Source organism: Magnolia sinica, chromosome 1 (genome assembly GCF_029962835.1).
Source record: "Magnolia sinica isolate HGM2019 chromosome 1, MsV1, whole genome shotgun sequence".
NCBI classification, from domain to species: Eukaryota; Viridiplantae; Streptophyta; class Magnoliopsida; order Magnoliales; family Magnoliaceae; genus Magnolia; species Magnolia sinica.
The window spans coordinates 78,803,005-78,815,356 of record NC_080573.1 but is presented as its reverse complement, the minus strand read 5'-3'; the positions used below and the strand labels follow the sequence as shown (position 1 = coordinate 78,815,356).

At 39.8% G+C, this 12,352-nt stretch overlaps 1 protein-coding gene across 1 annotated transcript; it reads right to left on the bottom strand.

The window, feature by feature from the left end:
* Positions 1-1,418: 1,418 nt before the first annotated feature.
* Positions 1,419-3,340, bottom strand: LOC131251146 (cytochrome P450 94C1-like). The gene has a single exon (XM_058251682.1). It carries the CDS (start codon positions 3,217-3,219, stop codon positions 1,729-1,731), a length of 1,491 nt encoding a protein of 496 aa, XP_058107665.1. The 5' UTR covers positions 3,220-3,340; the 3' UTR covers positions 1,419-1,728.
* Between the last annotated feature and the right edge of the window lie 9,012 nt (positions 3,341-12,352).

Genomic DNA, 12,352 nt, shown 5'->3' with positions numbered 1-12,352 from the left:
TTTTCTATATTATTTTAGTATATAAACCTAAAAGTGAGTTAGATCCAAGGCTTCTACGGCTTCCAAGAAGTTTTTAATGGTGTATATGTTTTTTTTTTTCTCATTTTCTGCTCCACTTGATCCTTGTATCTGCCTCATTTTTGCACTTATACTGTAAAATAACATGGACAAATGGATGGATGGTACTGATAAAACCATACATCACGGTGGGCCCTTCGAGCCTCAACTTTTTCCAAGTTAGGATAGTCCGGGGTATTACCCAATCCATATCCATACGCAATTGGTGCATTTCTTACTTTGGGGGCGGTTGGATTGTAAGTCGCTTAAGATAAGCTACTTACTTGACAAGTAACTTATCTTAATTTTTACTTATTAAAAAAATACGCATGTTTAGCAAACAACATACTTATTGACTTTTCTTCTCTTTCTCATCTACCGGGGCTGTGAACCGGCCGGGCCTAGGATAAGTCTTAGCTCAGATTTTTATTTGTTTCAAGCTGGGCGGTCCAGTTGGCCTTATTCAAATCTTATTTTTGAAGCCCTACCCCAGCCCATTGACACCCAGTCTCCCATGATGCCTCTCTCATGCAACTTATGAAAAATGAAAAAGCTAAAAAAAATTAAGTGACTCAACACTATTATAAAAAAAAGTTATTTTAAATTAATGATAAACTAAACTTACTCAAAATAAGTCACTTATTTACTGTTGTAAGTAGAAAAAGTAACTTATTTACTCATTGATCTGAGCTCAATGCTGGTGGGTACTTGAAAAGCTCTATTGATCTCACGATGATATATGCATTTCATACATGCTCTTTATTCATGATGGGACCACATTTTAGAATACGAGCCAAATTTGAGGCAAATCCAAAGCTCAAGTGGACCTATCATAAGATGCAGTGAGATAATGACACCTTACCTTGAAATCGTCCTAACGCTCGCCACATTGTTTATTTGTCATCTAACGTATTAATAGAATCACGTGAGCCCCGACGGGTGGAAAACATAAAAATCAGTTTGATCCACAACTTCACGGCCGACTGAAGTTTTTAACAGTAGGCATTCAATTCCCCCTGTTTCCAGTGATGCGGCGCACTCGTGGTTGTGCCTCATTTTAGAGACGATGCCCGAAACAAAATTTTCATATCCTGGGATGAGTTTTCAATGATAGGCATTCAATCCCCACTCTCTCTTGTGGTGTGGTCCACTTGAGCTTTGGATCTGCCTCATTTTTCACGTTGATGCTGTGAAACGAGATGGATAAATGGATAAATGGTGTGGATAAAACATGTACATCATGATGGACGCTTACAGAGCTTCGACCGGTATCCAGCTTGGTAGTGGAGGGGTCAGTACTACGGAATCCGTGTCCCTGTTCACCAGGTTGCCACTCCTATTAATGCACACACAAAAAGGTGAAAACAATAATCTGTTGCTTCGATCATTGTCAAAGCGACAAGTACATTTACAAAAATCTTCCCCCAACTTGTAACAGAATCAGAGCCATCCGTATATGTACGAATATCACCCCGGGCGCAGAAATTTAATTATCTTGGGTAGATCCCATGGCAAATCTTCACGAGTCCTTGTATTGAATAACAGCGTGACCCTTCTTGGTCTCTCCATCCACGGTCTTTTCTTCCATCATGCTTCTGTATTCTTGGCACCAGGTGCATTTTTGCAACCTCTCTTGAGGAAACCCGCCGCACTGCCTCGTTGCCTGCAGTCTCAGGGATGCCTGTTGCGAACCATCACACGGAGGCCTCCGCTTAGGCTAGCGGTGAGGCCGGGAGCGAACTTGGGCTGGTAACATGTATCAAACATCTCGATTTTGAACCTTTGGATCAAAGCAACGGCGACACTCTTCATTTCAACTATGGCCATCTCCTTCCCCAAGCACACCCTAAGGCCCGCTTGGAAGACCGGGTACTTGAACGGGTTCTGGGGCGTGAAAATCCCATCATTCAACCATCTCTCCGGCTTGAATTCAAGGCAATCAGGCCCCCATATGTCTTCCATCCTCCCCATGGCATATGGATGGTATGTAACTCTAGTCCCCTTCTTAATGAAGGTCCCATCGGGGAGGACGTCGTCCTCCAGCGCATACTTGGAATCGAATTGCACAGGTGGGTAGAGCCGCATGCTCTCGTAGAGGGCTGCATGCAGGTAGTGCATACCCTTAAGTTGCTCAAAGGTAGCAACATCCTCCCCATGTATCAGGACATGCATAATTTCCTCTCTTAACTTCTTCTCCACATCTGGGTTGCTTGCCAATGCCCAGAAGAAACAGGTCAGAGCAGATGCTACAGTGTCACGCCCAGCCAATAAGAAGCTTATGACTATGTCCCTAAGGTACTTTTCATCGCTTACCGTACACATGAATCTGGAGAGAAGGTCATGTTGGTCACACACACCCATCTTCCTCCTTTGCCTGATGACTTCCTCAGACAATCCGTTCACCAATTCAATCGCTTCTTTGAGCTTTCTTTCGCAGCCCATGTTCAAGAGCCGTTTGATCTTCCATATCAACGGTGACGCCAACGTGGCCCGCTTCGCCGATAATTTTGTGGCCACATCGAAGGCCACAGCTAGCTCCGACACCGGTAGGGATAGCTCCAAGCACTGTGGGTCCAAACCGAACGAGATCTTGCATATGTTGTCGAACGCAAACCGCCGGAACACATCCTGCAAGTCCAAGACGCAGCCGTCCCTATCGGCAACGGAAGCTAAGAGCGGCAAGAGCCTCTGTTGGATCTCAGTAGAAACTATCTGGAAGGCATACGATCGCATCGACAAGCTCCCGAGCTCCAAGCTAGCCATCTTCCTTTGGAACCTCCAGTGATCGCCATCGACATTGAAGATACCGCGTCCGAGTAGATCGCCCAGGATCATCGAGAAGGGCTTACCCTTGGGATAGTTGTCAAACCGTGTCTTGAGAATGTATTCGACGTTCTCAGGGTTCGCCGTGATGGTGTTGCCGAGTATGTGTATGTGGATGGTATGGGTCGGTGACTCATGGAGGAGATGTGTGTACCAATCACAGAGATTGCCGAATTTGGCGGCCCACCTCGAGGTTAGGTAGCGATGGCAGACATCACAGTTACACCAGGGCCAGACCCTGAGTAGAAAGAGCAAAAGAGAGAAGAAGAAAAAGGTGATACTGAAGGAGAAGAAGAGGAAGGAGAAGGAGATAACCCACCAAGAAGCTTCAAACTCCATTTCTGCAATAGGGAGGGGGATACAAACGTGGTGGGGATGTGGGACTTTATAATTAAAGCTTTTTACTATTCTTGAAATTGCCTTATTTCCTGTGGCCTCTCTCTCTCTCTCTCCCCCTTCCTCTCTCTCTCCTCTCCCGCTCTCAAGCCACAAATAAAAATATTAAAGAAATAAATACACACGGATAACGCGTGCGCTAAAAGCCAAGAAAAGGTCGGGCGTTAGAAGCATCTCTAGACGTAATGGGATCAGTCAGGCAAAGTTGGGCACGTGCACTTTTCATCTTATTTTTATTATTTTTTTCGTTCTAGAATTAGGGTTTACTTTTTCCTGGGTTTTTTTTTCTTTTAATGTCTACTTCTTCTTGAAAATAAATAAATAATAATAATAATAATAACTGATATCTCCTATTTTCTTTAAATGATGTGACTCATGGTGCGAGATAGTCCATAGTGTCCTTCCGTGAGCCCTTTTGTACTAGCTGATTGTAAGCACCGATTAGTCGTCATCGAATGCACATAAAAAAGAAAAGGGAATTTCAACACCGGGGTCATGGTATCGATTCCCTAGTTGGGGTGGCTAACAGTGAAGTGTGAACCTGACAATGGGTGCACTGAATAAAAAGATTTTAAAAAAAGAAAAAAAGAAAAAGAAATAGAAAAGTGAACTACCTCAGCAACCCCAGCTGCACTAGCGCTCTTTGTGCACACGCATGCATCTGCCGTCATGAAAAGGCAAACTACTGATCTGGACCGTTAATTATGTTTGACACATTTTTTATAGTCCTGCGTAACATTCACACCCATATTAGTAATTTTACATCTGATCAGTATCATACAAAAATGGACAGTTCAGATAAAAGAGGGTTGAATAATCAATATAATTAGTCTTATACACTATACTTGGGATAAAATGTCTCCACGGAACCATGGCCAAAACCATCGCATCCATGACTAAAAATATCCAACGGAGCCGGGTTTGGGTTGGAAAAACAAAAAAAAGTTTTAAAAACTTAATGGCTAGCGGAAATCATTCGTTAGACGGTCCACGTCTTATAGAGCATTAGTGTGCCTTGATACCACAAGAGCATTTTCCAAGAGAAAAATGGTCTGCCACCGACATTACATGGTTACGATGGCGCAGTCAAATGTATTTTCGGCACATGCTCTACTGACACTGCCGTCCATGATTTGGATGGTCTGGATTGACTAGCATTTTATGCCATGGTGGATGAGTCAAACACCATTTTGAGAAGTGGTGGAGCACCTACATAGCAGTCTTATCTTTTATTATTTTCTATTTCTGCCAGCGAGGAGGTGATGAGGGGATGCATGTAAGCAGTCAAATGCGGGGAGGTGAATATGCTGAAATAGTGTTATGCCAAGCGAACACGCGTGTGCAATAAAGCTGATGTGCACATCACACATGTGCCAGCATGGCAAATTAGTGCTGAGGTCCAATCCATCCATCAGGTTAGTATTACCTTCTTACATGTTTTACCAAACTAAATCTAATCCACTAAGCATGTGGGCCCCAATATTTGGGAGACGTGGATGGGCTGGAAAACTTCAACCATTTTTTATCAGAGCCGTACAAGTTTTTGAAAACCGTGGCCCACCTGATTCTTGGAAGAGGGCATCAATATAGCAAGTTCCTTTCCGATTGCATCACGGATCTATTGTGTCATAATGGCTCATGTGTGGCATGTACATTTATAGCACACACGTGTGCGCTGAGCAGAGCTCTGTTTATTATTTTGGGTTAAAGATGCTATTAATCATATAATTAATCTGGAGAAATTTACAACTGTACGACCCATTTATGGGCCATTTACATTCGTTAGCCCACTTCTTTTTCCTTTCAAAAATAAGCCCAGTACGTACGGACGGCTTCCCAAAAGTCGAAAATGCCCCTGCTTTTCCTTCCGCAAGAGATCGGCCGCTGACGCTTCTCTAACTCCCAGTTGTGCCAACGGTTCAAAAGATATCAAAGTTACATGGGCCCACAGTTATGTATTTATTATATCCACAACGTTCATCCATATTTCGATATCATTTCCGAGCATTATCAAAAAAAAAAATCATACCCAAAGATCAACTGGACCACACCACAGAGAGCAGTTTCACCATTAAAATTTTTGTAGGGCCCACGATAACATTTATTTTCCATCCAATCTATTCATAAGGTCACAAAGACCTGGATGAACAAGAAAAATAAATGTCATAATGATCCAAAACTTTTGCTACCCCTAAAAGTGTTTCAATGGTAGACATTTAATCCTCCAATGCCTTTTACAGTGTGGTCCACTTGATAGCTAAATCTGTCTTATTTTCCGTCTCAAAACTTAATACGAATTCGCCAAATAGGTGGACGGTTTGGATATAACACATACCTCATAAAAGGACCCACAAAGGCTGTGGGGATTACAAAAGAAAAAAAAGCCTAGAACCTATGGCTACGGATCAAAAAAGTCCAGAACTGTCTAGCGAGTTTGCCTTAAAAAAATTCTGCAATTTTCGATACATATTGAAGTGTATTTGATTATATCGAAGTATTAGCCACGGATTATAGCCGTAGCCATAACTTAAGTCCGTAAAAGTCTATGCAATTTTATTTTTAATTTTTTTTTTTTTAATTACATGGAGAACTTTATTCTACCTACAATTTTCTCTAATACATATTTATATAAATATGTATATATAAGCATTAAAAAAAAAAAATCTCTCTTTTTTTCATTTATTTCTTTATTCATTTAACAAGAATATCTTCTAAACCAAAATTAGTTACTTGACGTACAGTATATGATTTTGGGGTAGGAGAAGCTACTTTAGCTAACTAACCTTCTTATTTTTCAAGATTCCATCAGGTCGATGGTCGAAAATCCATTTCATTCACTTCGCGGATAATTTCAATCAATTTGCGGTCAATTTCATCTACTTCACGATCAATTCCATGCATTTCACGGTCAATCCCGGCGATTCCCCTTCACTTCACGGTCAATTCCATGCATTTCACGGTCATTTCAGGCGACTCCGTTTAGATTCACAGTCATTTCCATGCACTTCATGGTCATTTCTATGCATTTCATGGTCATTTTCGACGATTCCGTTTAGATTCACGGTCATTTCCATGCACTCCACGGTCAATTTGCTTCACTTCATGGTCATTTCCACGCATTTCACGGTCAATTCGCTTCACTTCACGGTCATTTCCATGCATTTCACGGTCATTTTCGGTGATTCCGTTTAGATTTATGGTCATTTCCATGCATTTCACAGTCAATTCCCTTCACTTCATGGTCATTTTCACGGTCAATTCGCTTCACTTCACGGTCATTTCCATACATTTCACGGTCATTTCCGGTGATTCCGTTTAGATTCACGGCCATTTCCAAGCACTTCACGGTCAATTCGCTTCACTTCACGGTTATTTCCACGCATTTCACGGTCAATTCGCTTCACTTCATGGTCATTTACATGCATTTCACGGTCAATTCGCTTCAATTCACGGTTATTTCCACGCATTTCACGGTCATTTCCAGCGATTCCGTTTCGACTCACGGTCATTTCCATGCACTTTGCGGTCAATTCCATTCACTTCACGGTCATTTCCACGCACTTCACGATCAATTCGCTTCACTTCACGGTCATTTCCGGTGATTCCGATTAGATTCACGGTCATTTTCAGCGATTCCGAAAAGTGAAGCGAATTGACCATGAAATGCCTGGAAATGACCGTGAATTGAAGCGAATTGACCGTGAAGTGCATGGAAATGACCGTGAATCTAAACGGAATTGTTGAAAATGACCGTGACGTGAAGCGAAATGACCATGAAATGCATGTAAATCACCGTGAAGTGAAGCGAATTGACCATGAAATGCGTGGAAATGACCGTGAAGTGAATGGAATTGACCGTGAAGTGCATGGACATGACCGTGAATCTAAACGGAATCGCCGGAAATGACCGTGAAGTGAAGCGAACTGACCGTGAAGTGCTTAGAAATGACCGTGATCTAAACGGAATCGCCGGAAATGACCGTGCAATGCATGGAAATGACAGTAAAGTGAAGCGAATTGACCGTGAAATGCGTGGAAATGACTGTGAAGTGAATGGAATTGACCATGAAGTGCATGGAAATGACCGTGAATCTAAATGGAATCGCCAGAAATGACCGTGAAATGCATGGAAATGACCGTGAAGTGAAGCGAATTGACCATAAAATGCGTGGAAATGACCATGAAGTGAAGCGAATTGACCATGAAGTGCTTGGAATTGATCGTGAATCTAAACGGAATCGCTGAAAATGACCATGAAATGCATGGAAATGACCGTGAAGTGATGCGAATTGACCGTGAAATGCATGGAAATGACCGTGAAGTGAATCGAATTGACCGTGAAGTGCTTGGAAATGACCGTGAATCTAAACAGAATCGCCAGAAATGACCGTGAAGTGAAGCAAATTGACCGTGAAATGCATGGAAATGACCGTGAAGTAAAGGGAATTGACCGTGAAATGCATGAAAATGACCATGAATCAAAATGGAATCGCTGGGATTGACCGTGAAATGCATGGAATTGATCGTGAAATGCATGGAAATGACCGTGAAGTGAAGGGAATTGACCGTGAAATGCATGGAAATGACCGTGAATCAAAACGGAATCGCCGGAATTGACTGTGAAATGCATGGAAATGACCATGAAGTGAAGCGAATTGACCATGAAATGCATGGAAATGACCGTGAAGTGAAGGGAATTCACTGTGAAATGCATGCAAATGACCGTGAATCAAAACTGAATTGCCGAGATTGACCGTGAAATGCATGGAAATGACCGTGAAGTGAAGCGAATTGACCGTGAAATGCATGAAAATGACTGTTAAGTGAAGGGAATTGACCGTGAAATGCATGGAAATGACCATGAAGTGAAGCGAATTGACCGTGAAATGCATGGAAATGACCGTGAATCAAAACGGAATCGCTGGGATTGACCGTGAAATGCATGGAAATGACTGTGAAGTGAAGCGAATTGACCGTGAAATGCATAGAAATGAACGTGAATCAAAACAAAATCGCCAAGATTGACCGTGAAATGCATGGAAATGACCATGAAGTGAAGCGAATTGACCGTGAAATGCATGGAAATGATCATCAATCAAAATGGAATCGCCGGGATTGACCGTGAAGTGTAGGGAAATGACCGTGAAATGCATGGAAATGACCGTGAAGTGAAGGGAATTGACCGTGAAATGCATGGAAATGACTGTGAATCAAAATGGAATCACCGGGATTGACCATGAAATGCATGAAATTGACTATGAAATGAAGGGAATTGTCCATGAAATGCACGGAATTGACCGTGAAGTGAAGGGAATTGACCGTGAAATGCATGGAATTGACCGTGAAGTGAAGGGAAATCGCCGGGATTGACCGTGAAATGCATGGAATTGATCGCGAAGTAAATGAAATGAATGAAATTGACCACGAACTGATTGAAATTGACCGTGAAGTGAATGAAATGGATTTTCGACTATCGACCTGATGGAATCTTGTAAAATAACCAGATTGGTTAGCTAAAGTAGCTTCTCCGACCCCAAAATCATATAGGGTATGTCAAGTAACTAATTTTGGTTTAGAAGATATTTTTGTTAAATGAATAAAGAAAGAAATGAAAAAAAGAAAGAACATTTTTTTATATGCTTATATATACATATTTATATAAACATGTATTAGAGAAAATTGTTGGTAGAATAAAGTTCTCCATGTAAAAATAAAAAAATAAAAATAAATAAAAATAAAAATTGCATGGACTGGCACGGACTACAGTTATGACTACGGTTATAATCCATAGCTATAGGTAAAATGACCTTCGATACATATCGAATACTCTTCGATATGTATCGAAAATTGCAAGATTTTTGAGGCAAATTTGCTCGACAGTTCTTGGCCTTTTTTTTATCATATCGAAGTACATATTGAAAGACCTTCAATACACATCCAAAAAATAGGGGCTGTGGCTATGGCTATGGTTTTTATCCGTAGCCATAGAAAACCTTTAGCCATAAGTTCCTGGTTTTTAAAATTTTTTTATTTTTATTTTATTTTTATTTTTTTTGTTGATGTAATCCCCACCGCTTTTTGTGGGTCCTATTATGAGGCATGTGTTATATCCAAACCGTCCATATATTTGGTGAACTCGTATTAAGGCTTGATATGAAAAATGAGATAGATCTAGCTATCAAGTGGACCACACTGTAAAAGGCAGTGGAGGATTAAACGTCTACCATTGAAACCCTTTTAGGGGTCACAGAAGTTTTGGATCATTATGAAATTTGTTTTTCCTCTTCATCCAGGTCTTTGTGACCTTATGAATAGATTGGATGGAAAATAAATGTTATGGTGGGCCCTACAAAATTTTGAACGGTGAAAATCAATTTTCCAACTGCTCTTTGTGGTGTAGTCCAGTTGATTTGGATACGATTCTTTTTCTTTTTGATAATGCTCTGAAATGATCTCGAAATATGGATGAAAGTGACACGATAAATACATAACTGTGGGGCCCATGTAACTTTGATCTCTTTTGAACCGTTCGTGCAACTCGGAGTTCGAGGAGCGTCAGCGCTCGTCTTCGAGCACCACCGATCCGCTTGAACGAAAAAGCAAGGGCATTTTCGACCTTTGGCAAGCCGTCCGTACATCTGGGGCTTATTCTAAAGAGGTAAAAAGAAGTGGGCTTTAAAGTGTAAATGGGCCAACATGGGTCGTACAGTTGTAAAATTCTCAATATCTAAATTATTGTTTTATGATTCGACCAGGATCCTACACTACGCCCTATCTGAATCGTAGATCTGAAGGTATTAAAAAAAAAAAAAAAGTTTTAAGATCATTACCACCGATCGGCTGAGAGAATTATTCAATCATTGCTGTCAGAGTATTTGAGAAAATGAGACCAGTTACATGCCTTTGTGATGATCTGAAACGTTGGTTCTTTTTTTAGACTCTGAAAGTGGCTTATAGCAAATATCACAATTATCCGCACAATCCTGATGATAGGGACCAAAAAAATGCATTTTAGTGATTTTTTTGTACAACACCATTTTAAATGGTTAGGATCATGCAACCATGGTTAATTTTCGTCTATGATCCATCCACGGCAGACCATGACGAACAAAACAGTTTGGATCAGCACAACTATTCCACATGTATGGTACATAAAGTAGCGGGACAAGATTTTGATCCTTCAATTGGATTGCAGTGACTGTCATGGGATCTAAATTTTACTAATGTCGAATGAGTGAAGCAAGAGATAGATGCAAGTAAAATGGCAATTGTCAGATGAGTAAGCACCCATTTGGATAGGACATTCTACATTATTCAGATTAAGCCTAATTCCGATTTTGATGTCGGTCAATGTTGAAACTTGATGCAATGCGAATATAAGAAACAGGAAAGTTCCACGGCCTTTCCATTTTTCTGTGAAATGCAAACTAAATGGGATATTATTATCATTTCTAAGTATTTATTTAAATAGGATTTACGGCTTGTAAATTGAGAGTCAAATACACTTGTAAATGAAACAGACAAAGCAATTTCTAATCATTATATTTTTATGCTATATGATTACCTTCGTATGGTGATTTTTTGGGGAAACAAACAATGTAACAAAATCATCATTGCAAATAAATGTAAGTGACATCACTGCACAATTATAAGAGTAAATAATTATCATCAATTCACCATTGTAATTAGAAAATAAGCCCTCCAAAGATATGATAAATTTAGTGGTTCAAGTTTTGACTTGATAGTCAATATCTCACAATACATTTACTATCCTTTTTTATATTGAAGTATAAAAGATATGAGATGAAAAATTGTCTTCAAGATATAGTGAACTCATAAATACAAAATGTAACACGAAGAGTTGAAACAGCCAAGTGATGAACAGATCTCCGGGTGTTGTCATGGATATGCCTCACGGAATGCTTTAGCCAAGTGATGAACAGATCTCCGGGTGTTGTCGTGGATATGCCTCACGAAATGCTTTTAAGAGAACAACTCAAAAAGGACAGGTATGAGAATTGTAAACTGGCTAGATTAGGGTGTTATTTTTATTTACGTGGACTATAATATTTAGGATATATAAAACCTATGGGGACATAGTGAACTTACTGAGAGAAGTACTCATGTTCCATTTTAAGGACATCCATACACCCCTTTATATACTGCAACCATTTTTTCATGAATGGATATAACCTTTCTTGTGAGTTATTATGTCTCTTTTGGATAGAAACAATTACACAAAAATGAACATATGTTGCAACATGGCAATATGTGTGACTACCATCTAGATCCTAATGAGCCCAATTATCGCCACATGTACAATTTGTCATTAATGCCATGTCTACGGACATGTTTCAGGCACACCTAACCAACACTATGGCTAAAACCTTATATATCAATCAAATAGCTTCCTAGATTCTAGTTCACTCAATAGTTGTACCATGGTTTAGATGGGTCAAACTCTTGGTTAGGCACACGTTTTATTCTAAAAAAGTGCAGAAGCAACTGCATAGCTGACCTTACTAGTGCACACAAACTATGGAGATTTAAACCCATGCTACTTGTATAATAAAATCCTCTCTTACAACTAATTCATATAAGTAATTTTTTATTATTATAAAGTTTTCATATGTAGTATATTTACTTAATCTCTAAAAGATAACAATGCTCATGCCACATACATTTGATTTGCCAAACCAAAGTATTGATTTCCTCATGAACATTAAGTAATGTTTGAAAAGAATTTCTCAACCACACTCCCTATTGAGGGTATTGTCTTACAATTTATAGGGTTTGACAATGACGGTTTACATAATGGAAAGAACATGTTCTTGTTATATATATATATATATATATAAACACTTAGTTGTGTTGTACATATTTTTCAAAATTGAGATTCTCTTGAGCTCGAAGGGATATGAAAGATCCTTCTTTAGGTGGTGGTCTAATTTACGCCTGCAAATTGATGACTGATCACATACCATTAATTTGGTAAGCAAAAAATAAAAGCGCACATGATGAAGATAGTACTTTAGTGAAGATATCTTAACAACTTAATCTTGAGGGCATATATAAT